The 11,919-nt window shown below is 51.8% G+C and overlaps 1 protein-coding gene across 1 annotated transcript; it reads right to left on the bottom strand.

Moving 5' to 3' along the window:
- Nucleotides 1-1,847: 1,847 nt before the first annotated feature.
- gjz1 (gap junction protein zeta 1) lies at nt 1,848-6,105 on the bottom strand. The gene is made up of 2 exons (XM_072269456.1): nt 6,057-6,105; nt 1,848-4,985 (listed from the first exon to the last, which is right to left on the bottom strand). The coding sequence occupies exon 2, from the start codon at nt 4,983-4,985 to the stop codon at nt 4,362-4,364; it is 624 nt and encodes a 207-aa protein (XP_072125557.1). The 5' UTR covers nt 6,057-6,105; the 3' UTR covers nt 1,848-4,361.
- Nucleotides 6,106-11,919: the final 5,814 nt, after the last annotated feature.

Genomic DNA, 11,919 nt, shown 5'->3' with positions numbered 1-11,919 from the left:
ATTCCTCGCGTATTTTACTTTTACCAACACATGTATATCTTTTGGCTGCATCTAGTGAATTTCTTCAAGCTTGCACCAGAATTCTGAATTGCCACAAGCAACTTTAAGCAAAAGCAGCTTTGAAAGAAAAGGCAAACAAGAGAAAATCTGCAGATGCTGGAGATCCAAGCAACATATACAAAATGCTGGAGGAAGTCAGCAGGCCAGGCAGCATCTATGGAAAAGAGTACAGTCAACATTTCGGGCTGAGACCCTTCAGCAGGACTGGTGAAAGAAAGATGAAGAGGAGAGTTAAAAGGTGGGGAGAGGGCAGGGGAAACACAAGATGATAGGTGAAACTGGGAGGGAGAGAGGTGAAGTAAAGAGCTGGGAATTTGATTGGTGAAAGAGATAATGGGTTGGAGAAGGGGGAATCTAATAGCAGAGGACTAAAGGCCATGGAAGAAAGAAAAGGGGGGAACGCCAAAGGGAGGCGATGGGCAGGAAAGGAGATAAGGTGAGAGAGGGAAAAGAGGATGGGGAATGGTGAAGGGTCAGGGGGTAGATTATTACTAGAAGTTCAAGAAATCGATTTTCATGCCATCAGGTTGGAGGCTACCCAGACGGAATATAAGGTATTGTTCCTCCAACATGAGTGTGGTCTCATCGCAACAGTAGAGGAGGTCATGGATAGACATATTGGAATAGGAATGGGAATTAAAATGGGTGGCCGCTGGGAGATCCCACTTTTTCTGGCAGATGGAGTGTAGGTGCTCAGCAAAGCGGTCTCCCAATCTACGTCGGGTCTCACCAAAATACAGAAGGTCACACCGGGAGCACCGAATAGAGTACTCCAACAGACTCCCAACAGTGTCATCTCACCTGGAAGGACTGTTTAGGGCCCTGAATGGTAGTGAGGTGGAGGCTAGGGGCAGGTGTAACACTTGTTCCACTTGCAAGGATAAGAGCCAGGAGGGAGATCAGTGGGGAGGGATGAATACACAAGAGATGCAGTTGAGGGCAGCGTTGCTGGTGGAGGGAGGGAAGCCCCTTACTTTGAATAAGGAAGACACCTTCTTCATTCTGGAATGAAAAGCTTCGTCCTAAGGGCAGATGCAGTGGAGGCGGAGGAATTGAGAGAAGTGGATGGCGTTTTACAAGTAACAGGGTGGGAAGAAGTATAGTCCAGATAGTTGTGAGAGTCTGTGGGTTTATAATAAACATCAGTAGATAAGCTGTTTCTGCTTCTACCTAGGGGTCAAGGGTTTCTGGGTGGTGGTAATGAATGCTAAGGGCTGGCTGGAGTTGTCAGGACTTTTAATCTGCTGTTGTCTGTCCTCAGAAGGTGTTATTCCAACAGATATACCTCTGTATAACCTCTCCATCAAATATTTCCACACTAATTCCCATATTAAGCAAAATATAAGGGATGACTAAAAAATAAACAGTACATACTTAAAACCACGGAGTACTTACTCAGAAATCTTCTACTTCTCTGTTGCTGAACTCATGATACCTGTTGTATATTAGTCTGTTACCCCAGAAGTTTAAAACTTACTCTTAAGACTCACAAGTATACTGCTCTCCATTATCCCAAATGAGAAATGTCTGGGACTTTATACACACGCACACACACACACACACACACACCACTTTTTTAATCTACCAGTTTAGCTCTCCACCATGTTCTTTGGTACTTCATGATCTGAACAGATCTAAGCGTGGTTGCTATTCTGAAAAAATACTGCTTAAGTCTCCTTAGGCTGCTTAAGTTGCTGGCCACACTGTGGGTCATCAATGTATCCCAGACAAGCCCCCAAATGTTGTGAGTATGGTTGAAGTCACTGGAGAGACACTGAAGCTGCTGATGTAGAAGTCTTTATTCATCACAACAAGCAGGCATTCTTCTAGAGACATTCATGGTAGAGTCTCACAAACTCAAAGTATGTTACATTTTTATACTCTTATGATCTATGTTAACAGTAGGTGATCCAATACAATTTCAATAGTTACAATGGCGTTGTTTACTTCAATACTTTGGGTTGACAATGCTTCCTTTGAGTTTCATATCTACAGTGAGAGAGCCCTCTGAATGTTCAAATAGCTTTGCTGGAACAAATTAATTGACACAGACATTATTAGTCTGGTCTGCAAGCTTCCTTGGACTTGTTTAGAAGGGTGCAAATTACTAATATTAAACCTATAGTTGCCTAGAGGAATGCAAGCCCATTAAGACTGCTGAACAGATCCTGACCCGGACCTCCAAATATCCAGACCTGCATCTCGTTTTTTTTGCACGACCTTACTTTCCATTTTTATATTTTCTATTTATGATTTATAATCTAAATTTTTAATATTTACTATCGATTTGTAACCCAGGGAGCGGGAAGCGCAGAATCAAATATTGCTATGATGATTTACGTTCTAGTATCAATGGTTTGACGACAATAAAGTATAAAGTATACAACCCCATTACCTTAACACCTAGCTCAGGGGTCCCCAACCTTTTTAAATATTTAACCGGTTCAATATTGATGATATTCTTGCGGACCGGCCAACGGGGGCGGGGAGTGTTCAAGTTCAACAGTGCGTGACAGGGAATGAGGAAAGGTGCAGCTGACTCATATCGTTTCATATCACCAAATCATATTGTTTCCTCGTGGCCCAGTAGCACATTATTGCAGCCCAGTGGTTGGGACCACTGACCTAGCTGATGCATATGCAAACATCCCACAGTCACCGTTTGCAAACCATATCTTTTTGTCTCCAGGTCAGCCTGTGCTTTTAACTTCAATTTACTGCTTGCAGTTTATAATAAGAACTGAAAACTGGTTCTTCCTTGAATTAATATCTGCTATGTTCACATAACTGCAGGATACTCCGTAACAATCCTTTCATTCCCGGGATCTTTCTCATGAACCTTCTCTGGACTCTCTCCAATGGCAGCAGATCCTTTCTTTGATAAAGGGCTCAAAACTGCTCACCATGCTCCAAGTACAGTCTAACCAATGCCTAATAACACCTCTGTGTTACTGTACTATATATCCTTGACTTCATATTCTAGCCTTCTCAAATAATGTTATTATTGTAGTTGCCTTCCGCACCACTGACGCAAACTGCAAGTTAGCCTTTAGGGAATTTCTCTTTCAGCAGACAATATCCCTGCTGACATTGGCAGAGCAACTTCTGTCAAAAATTCACAACCTCATTTCCCACATCCGGAAGGACATGTCAAGAGACACTAAAGATACCCGTAGCCACATTCAAATGGAGACTGTACTTAAGAGTCACCCTGCTTTGAGTTTCCACCCAGTGACAAAAGAAATACTCCACAAGGAGCAACGTGGTGCAAAACAGACAGAGAACACAAACTCTATGCTTATGATGTCGTATCAAATATACGTATTGATTGATTGTTGCCTTAGCAATAATGTTATATGCAATTCAGGCTATTTATTGGTGCTTTGTATCAATATCCAATCGATGCTACTGATTCGTTGTCAACTTTGTCCATGACACCATATCCAATGCTGATTGGTTGTCCGCCTTGCGCATGATGCAATATCCAAAGTCGTGCCGCCAACTCGTATTCACCCATTCTCCCCATGGAGTCCACTGATTGATAACTTCCTCAAGGACAGGTCACGTCGATCCCAAATTCGTTCGTGCAGGGCCTGTGAGCTGCTTGCAGAGGGGAATTGGGTGAAGACGATGGAAGGGGAGGGGGTGTGTGGGCTGGGAGGAGGTAGGAGAAGGAAATTGGTGAGTTAGGGATGGCAGAGGAGTGGGACAGGAGAAAGGAAATTGAGGGGGAGAGGAGGGGAGTAGGAGTAAATGAGAGGGAGAACTCAGAGAGGGAGGGGGTAGGAGGAAAAGATGCAAAGAAAATAGGAGAATGGAGGAAAAGATAGGACTGGGAGGGATAAAAGGAAGGAGGGAAACAAAGAGGAAAGTAGGGAGGGAAAGGGGCAGGATTAGGGAGGGAGCAAGAGGCAAAGAAAACGAGAGTGAGAGGGAGGGAGGGGTAGTAAAATGGAGAGAGAGGAAAAGAGGGAAAGAGATTGGGAAGGAGGGAGGACAGAAGGAGAGGGAAAGGGTGGGAGAGGAATTGGGAGGGTGGATTGAGGAAAGGAAAGGGAGGGCAAGGGGGAGAGGGAGAGGCATGGGTAGGGAAAGGCGGATAAGGAGAAGGAAGGCAGGGAAGAAAGGGGGAGAGCAAGATGGAGAGAGTGAGAGAGAGAGAGGTACAGAGAGAAGAAAGTTGGAGCAAGGGTGAGAGGAGGAGAGGGAGAGATTGAGGGTGAGGGAGGGACAGAGAGAGGGTGGGAAAGAGGGGTTGTGAGGGGGAGAAGGAGCAGAAGAACATCCCCAGCTCCCCTCCCTCAGGCCTGCCTCCCAGCCCGGCCCAGCAGCACAGCTCCAGCACAGAGCAGACCGGCCAGCAAGTTCAAGGCAGAGGTGAAGCCCAGGGCAGCCATGGCTCCCACCTTCTCAGCCCAGCCCTCCAGCCAGCAGTGGACAGCAGCATCAGAAGTGTTTATCCAGTCACAGATGGCAGGCAGCTGGCAATCCAGAGGCCAGGTCTGGGGCAACTGCACACCAGCCAGCAGGCCCAGCAGACTGGCCTCCACTAGGGCTAGCGCGAGGCTACAGCAGGCCAATGCTGCAGGAGGTGGAGAACCTCCATGGCCAAGAGAACTTCCCTCAATCGGTGGGGACAGCAGATAGAGACAGCCAACAGGGAGGACAACCAGCAGGAAGCCCAGGTCCCAAGCAGAGGCCATAGGGAAGGGAAAGTGGGCCTCAAAGCAGGCAGAGTTGCAGAAAGGGTCCAGTGTGACATTGCAGAGGAAGTGAGACCCGAAGTCAGTCCATGCACGGCCTGCCACTAGCAGGGAAGCGAGGCGCAAGCCCAGTAGGCCCAACCAGGGCGCCATCCCTTGCCGGGAGCCTAGCGAGGCCAGTGCGGCAGCTGCCAGCCGGCTGTAGGCCACGATAGCCACCATCTGAGAGGTGGTTGCGTGGGTGGGAGAGCGGGATGGAGGGATATCGGAAGGGAGAGAGGGGTAAGGGGGTGAGAGGGGTGGGGATGAAGAGTGGATAGGAAGAGGGAAAGAGACGAGGGGAAGGAGGTGAGGGAGGAACAGAGGGAAGATAAGAGAGATAGTGGTCAACAAGAAGGCTAACAGAACATTAGGCATAAAAGTCCCAGGCTGCATTTCAGACTTATGAGTAATGTAAAGGAAATGGAGTTTTCAGCTGAGGGAAAGAGACAGAGACGGGTTAGGAAGGAGGGTGCTGAGAGAGGTGCACAAGAGAGAGGGGAGACTAGAACCTCCCAACCTCGCCACAATAACAAAGCCCCAGGCTCTGTTTTGGGCCTACTTCCCAAGCTCAAGAGGTCTGAGAGTTGGAGATGAGGGAGGGGACAGGGGAAGGAGAGCAGGGCAGAGAAGATAGTGACCCGATGGCATTGATTGGGGAGGGAGGGAGTAAGTAGGGCCAGGGAGAGGGAGAGAGTGAACTCTGGGTAAGAGCAGACAGGGATACACAGACCCAGGCCCAGGGAGCAATGTGGGGCATTCGTGTTTTACGGGGAATAGGGAAGAGAGAGGGGTTGGAGAGAGACAAGGTTGGGGGGGTAAAGGAGAGAAGAGAGAAAAGGGGAAAGGGGTATGAGAGAGGAAGGGGAGGGAAAGTCATGGGGAAAGGGGGGCAAGGAGAGTTGGGGAGGAGGGAGGTGTGTGATAAGGAAAATAGGGAGGCACAGTCAGAGAGACTGGTACATGGTGAGAAGAAGGGGAGGGGAAGATGGGGATAGGCCAAAAATGAAATGAAAAGCAATGAGGGGGAGACAGGAATGGACAAGGAAGGAGAGATCACTGCCACTATACCCTATCACATTGAATCCTCTCACTTGCTCCTGCTGTTTGTACCCTTTCCCTCCCCCATCTCTCCCACACAACTCCCTCCATCTGCCCTCTCCACCCCTCCACCAGCCCTTCATTCAATCCCATCCCTGCTGCCGTCTGCACCCATGTTTTGCCCCAAGGCCTTCTCTTCACCCCCTGACTTACCTCTATCCAACTTCCCGATATTCTCCAGTCCTTGCTCTCATAGCCTGACCTCACTTCCTTCCTCTCTGATCTCCTCGCCTCAGCCCTTGGACCTAGACCACTTCTGCTCACTGTATAAACCACTTCCTTCTCCATAACCCTCACTCATCTGACTTACCCTGTCAGCCAGAGCTGGTCTGTCTGCTAGACTCTAGATCTTTCTCTTTCATTTCTCTCTCTCTCTCATCTCTCTCTCTCTTCAACCTCTACCCCTCTCTCACCCTCTTAATTTTCCCAACTCTCCCCTCTTGCTAACATTCTCCCTTTCTCACATCTCCTCTTTCTCAGTCCCCACTTGTGGTAAACCATGTATATATGTTGTAATTGGGTTACCTGTCTGGACACGCCGCTCTGCTGACTGCCCCTGTGGCTCCTCCCACAGACCCCTGAATAAAGGCAACTGGGCCTTGGGCCTCCTCTCAGTCCAGGGGCAGACACTCAGCATGCTGGCGGTCACATTTTACTGCGAATAAAAGCCTTTCAGTATTTACTTCCAGTCTTTTGGAGTTATTGATGGTGCATCAATTTTCACCTCTCCTTTTTTAAAAGAGTCCCGCGGGGTGAAGTGACTGACAATATTAACAACAAGTATATTTACAGGTCAAGTCTATCAGGCGGTCGAGTCCATCGCTGTGATCTACGTAGCACCGGTGGTGATTGCACCGGCGATGGCGGTTGTGCTGGCTCCGGCCTGACTTGAGGTGCCAGCACGTTAGGCGTTGGTAATCCCTCATGCATGTGCGTCGCACCCGGTATGGGAGTGTCGTGTGGTGTCTGTGTAGGGATTGGAGTGCGCGGTGTCTGGTAGGTATATACATCGGTGGATATGGAGTTAATAGTCACCATGCAGCCCGGAGCTCCTGCGGGCTCCAGGTCGCGGATGGAGACCGTGTCCTCCCGCCCATCAGGTAAAACCACGTAGGCATACTGGGGGTTCACATGAAGTAAGTGAACCCTCTCGACCATCGGGGAGTATTTATTGCTCCTCGCATGTTTCCAGAGCAGCACTGGCTCCGGGGACGTCAGCCAAGTTGGTAGGGTGGTCCCAGTGGTCGATTTTCTGGGAAAAGAAAAGAGCCGCTCATGAGGGGTGGCATTGGTGGCCATGCATAACAGGGAGCGGATGGAGTGGAGTGCCTCGGGAAGGACCTCCTGCCAGCGGGAGACCGGCAGTCCCTTTGACCTGAGGGCTAAGAGTGTGGCCTTCCACACTGTGCCATTCTCCTTCTCTACCTGTCCATTCCCCCGGGGATTATAGCTCATGGTCCTACTGGTTGCAATTCCCCTAGCCAGTAGATATTGGCGCAGCTCGTCACTCATAAACGAGGACCTTCTGTCACTGTGGATATAGCATGGGTATCCGAACAGAGTGAAGAGCTTGCGCAGGGCTTTTATAACTGATGTGGTAGTGGTGTCGGGGCAGGGGATGACGAAGGGGAACCGCAAGTACTCGTCGATAACGTTAAGAAAGTACACATTGTGGTCGGTGGAGGGAAGGAGGCCCTTAAAGTCAACACTCAGTCGCTCAAAGGGGCAGGTGGCCTTGATGAGTGGTGCCTTTTCAGGTCGGTAGAAGAGTGGTTTGCACTCTGCGCAGACTTGGCAGTCCCTGATCATCATCCTGATCTCCTCAAGGGAGTAAGGCAGGTTCTGGGCTTTCACGAAGTGGAAAAGCTGGGTGACCCCTGGGTGGCAAAGGTCTACATGTAGGGCATATAGCTGGTCGATCTGCGCACTGGCGCATGTTCCCCGGGGTAGGACATCGGAGGGCTCATTGAGCTTCCCAGGCCTGTACATGATGTCATAGTTGTAGGTGGAGAGTTCGATTCTCCACCTCAGAAATTTATCATTTTTGATTTTGCCCCGCTGCTGGTTACTAAATATGAATCCGACTGAGCACTGGTCAGTCAGCAGGAAGAACCTTTTGCCAGCGAGATAGTACCTCCAGTGCCTTATAGCTTCCACTATGGCCTGGGCCTCTTTCTCCACCGCAGAGTGCCGAATTTCAGGGCCTTGAAGAGTACGGGAGAAGAACGCCACTGGTCTTCCTGCCTGGTTGAGGGTAGCAGCCAGCGCGAAGTCGGAGGCATCACTCTCTACTTGGAAGGGAATGGCCTCATCCACCGCATGCATTGCTGCTTTGGCAATGTCCCCTCTTATGTGGCTGAAGGCCGCGCGGGCCTCGGCAGAGAGGGGGAATGTGGTGGAATTGACCAGGGGGCGGGCCTTGTCTGCGTAGTTAGAGACCCATTGCGCGTAATATGAAAAGAAGCCCAGGCACCTTTTGAGGTCTCTGAGCATGTTGGGAAGAGGGAGTTCCAACAGGGGGCACATACGGTCGGGGTCAGGGCCAATGACTCCGTTCTCCACGACACACCCAAGAATAGCAAGTCGGGTGGTTCTGAACACACACTTGTCCTTGTTATAGCTGAGATTGAAAGCTTTGGCTGCTTGGAGAAATTTTTGGAGGTTGTTGTCGTGATCCTGCCAATCGTGACCGCAGATGGTGATGTTATCCAGATATGGGACGAGGCCTTCAGTTGGCACTGGTCCACCATCCGGTCCATTGCCCTCTGGAAGGCAGATACAGCATTCATGACCCCGAAGGGGACGCGCAGGAAGTGATAAAGTCTGCCGTCCACCTCGAAGGCAGTGTAAGGGTGGTCCTCCCGGCGGATGGGGAGCTGATGGTAAGCGGATTTTAGGTCTATGGTCGAGTACACCTTGTACTGTGCTATCTGATTGACCATATCCGCGATACGGGGTAGAGGGTACGCGTCAAGCTGTGTGAACCTATTGATGGTCTGGCTATAGTCCACGACCATCCTATTTTTCTCCTCGTTCCGAACAACGACCACCTGCGTCCTCCAAGGACTTGTGCTTGCCTCAATGACCCCCTCCCTGAGCAGCCGCTGCACCTCCAACTTAATGAAGGCTCTGTCCCCCGCGCTGCACCTCCCGCTTTTAGTTGCCACAGGTTTACAGTTGGGGGTCAGGTTGGCGAATAGCAGTGGGGAGGGATCTTGAGGGTGGAGAGGCCGCAAGTGGTGTCGGTAGTGCGGCAGTTGGCATGGTGTTGGGTGGGATGTGCGGGTCGGTGTGTGTGTGTGGTCAGTAGCAGGGTATGTGACGTATCCCTACAAAACAGGGGATTTATGACAGTAATTGGTGGGAGGGCCCATCATACTTCATTGTCACGCTTTTCAGGTGGCTCTGGAAGTCGAGCCCCAATAGCACAGGGCACACAGTTGAGGCATGACCAGTAACGTAAAGCCTCGATATTCTGTGCCCTGCACCACGAGCGTCGCTACACAACCCCCCCCCGGATGTCTGTTGTATGCGACCCGGAAGCCATGGTGACCCTCTGACTTACCGGCCGTATCGCGAGTCCGCAATGCTGCACCGTGGCCGGGTGGATAAAACTCTCCGTGCTGCCTGTGTCAAACAGGCAGCTTGTCCTGCGCCCCTCCACCAGGATGTCCATCATTGACCTTGCGAGCTGGTGGGGAGCGCATTGGTCGAGGGTCACGGAGGCCAGGGTTGAGTCGCTGTCTTGGTCTGGCACGGTGGGATGCCCCGTGAGCACCCGTTGGTCGTAGGCGGTGGGAGGTGGCGCCGATCAAGATGGCTGCCCCATGTCTCGCACGTGGTGGTGGCGTGCAGGGAAGATGGCGGCAGGCAAGATGGCGACCCCCAATCTTGCACATGGTGGCGGCATGCAGGGAAGATGGCGGTAGGGAAGATAGCGACCCCCCCATGCCTCGCACACGGCGCTGCTCAATCCCGCTCGTGGTTTGGACTTACAGACCTTGGCGAAGTGGCCCTTCTTTCCGCAGCTGGAGCAGGTAGCTCCTCGGGCCGGGCAGCGTTTCCGGGGGTGCTCCTCGAGTCCGCAGAAGTAGCACTTCACGGACTCATGACTGGCAGCAGCCGAGGTCAATTCGCCGGCGGGTTGCGGGGTCTGTGGCACCCACGAGGCCATTGGAGGAATCGCGTGCCTGGAGAGCCTCGGAGTTGTACAGAGCGGCCTCCAGTGTGTCGGCCAGCTCGGTCGCCAAACATAAGGTAAGATCAGCTTTTTCCAGCAGCCGCTGCTGCACATACACTGACCTGGTCCCCGTGACGAAGGTGTCTCTCACTAGGAGCTCCGCATGCTGTTCTGCTGTCAGTTCTTGGCAGCCGCAGGTCCGCACAAGGGTCCGTAGTGCCCGGACAAACTCAGCACTCGATTCCCCAGGCCGCTGTTGCCGTGTCGCTAAGCGATGCCACACATAGACGGTGTTTACCAGCCGCAGGTATTGCCCTTTGAGTGCGCTCATCGCGCGTCATAGCTCGGCTGGTCTCTGATCATCGAGTAGACCCGAGGACTGACCTTGGAAAGGAGAACTCTGCGCTTCGCTGTGGAGTTGGTCACTTTAATCTCCTCTAGGTATGATTCGAAGCAAGCCAGCCAGAGTTCGAAAGCGTTTCCAGCTTCAGGTGTTTGTGGGTCAAGGTCTAAGTTGTTGGGACTCAAAGCATGTTCCATGCTTTAAAATTACTGCGACTAAAATTGATGCACCATCAATAACTCCAAAAGACTGGAAGTAGAGTAAATACTGAAAAGATTTTATTCGCAGTAAGATGTAACCTCCAGCATGCTGAGTATCTGCCCCTGGACTGAGAGGAGGAGCCAAGGCCCAATCGTCTTTATTCAGGGGTCTGTGGGAGGAGCCACACAGGCAGTCAGCAGAGCGGCATGTCCAAACAGTTAACCCAATTACAACATATATATATATAGTTTACCACACCACTCTCTATAATCCCCATTCTCTCACTCCCCCACCCTCTCAGGATCTCTAATTCCCCTCACTCTCTCAGCCCCCTGCCTCTCTCCCCATCCCTCTCTTTCATCCATCTCTCAACACACTTTACTCTTCCCTCCTATTTCTTATCTTCTCTCCTACTCACTCCCCCCCTTTTGTCTAATCTTCCCCACCCCACTCCCACAGTCTAGACCGAGAGGGTCTGGGTGTGTTCTTCATAAAGTGCAGGAGGCTGAGGGAGAAGCGAGATGAGACATAAACACTAGTGAGTGACCACCTGGAGAGAGGTGGGAACGAGCGGGTGGAGAGGGATGGAGGTAGGAGAAGGAAAGAAGGGAGGGAAGAGGGAGAGAGAGGGGAGTGGAGAGAAAAGGAGGGGGAGAGGGGGAGGGAGAAGGGAGGAGGGGCAAGGAGGGGAGAGAGGTGGTGAGAGGGGAGAGGGGGAGAGAGGGGGATGATAAGAGAGGGGGAGAGGAAAGAGGAGGAGGGGGAGAGGGGACAGGGGAGTGGGGGAAGGGGAGGAGGAGGGAGGAGCGGGGAGACAGGGAAAAGAGTGGGGAGGAAGAGGGGAGTAGAGGGAGGAGGGAGGGGAAGAGGGGGAGAGAGAAATGGAGAGAAAGGGGAGATAGTGGAGAGAAGGGAGAGAGGGGAGGGGTAGAGGAGAGAAGGGAGAGGAGAGAGGAGGAGGAGGGAAGGGGAGGGGAGGAGTGAAGAAAGGGAAGAGGGGGAGGTGGAGGGAGAGGGGGAGGGAGAGTGAGAGAAGGGGAAGAAGAGGGGGAGGGAGAGGGGAGGGTAAGAGGGGAAGAGAGGGGAGGGGAGGGGGAGAGGGGGAGGAGGGGATAGAGGTAGAGAGGGAAGGGAGGGAGGGAGAAGGGAAGGAGAAGGGAGGGGAGGGGAAGGAAGTAGAGAGAGGGGAGAAAGGGGGATAAAGGATGAGGTGGGGATGCGGTAGAGAGGAGAAGGGAGAGAGACAGGAGGGAGGAGAGGGGAAGGGAGAGGGGGAGAGGAGAGAGGGAGGG

The sequence above is a fragment of the Mobula birostris genome, chromosome 9 (assembly GCF_030028105.1).
Source record: "Mobula birostris isolate sMobBir1 chromosome 9, sMobBir1.hap1, whole genome shotgun sequence".
NCBI classification, from domain to species: domain Eukaryota; kingdom Metazoa; phylum Chordata; class Chondrichthyes; order Myliobatiformes; family Myliobatidae; genus Mobula; species Mobula birostris.
The sequence above is the reverse complement of the archived record's forward strand: the minus strand, read 5'-3'. Positions and strand labels throughout refer to the sequence as shown.

Coding starts and splice junctions, on each gene's coding strand:
- gjz1 (XM_072269456.1), bottom strand. CDS start 4,985: ATGGTGGCTATCGTGGCCTACAGCCGGCTGGCAGCTGCCGCACTGGCC.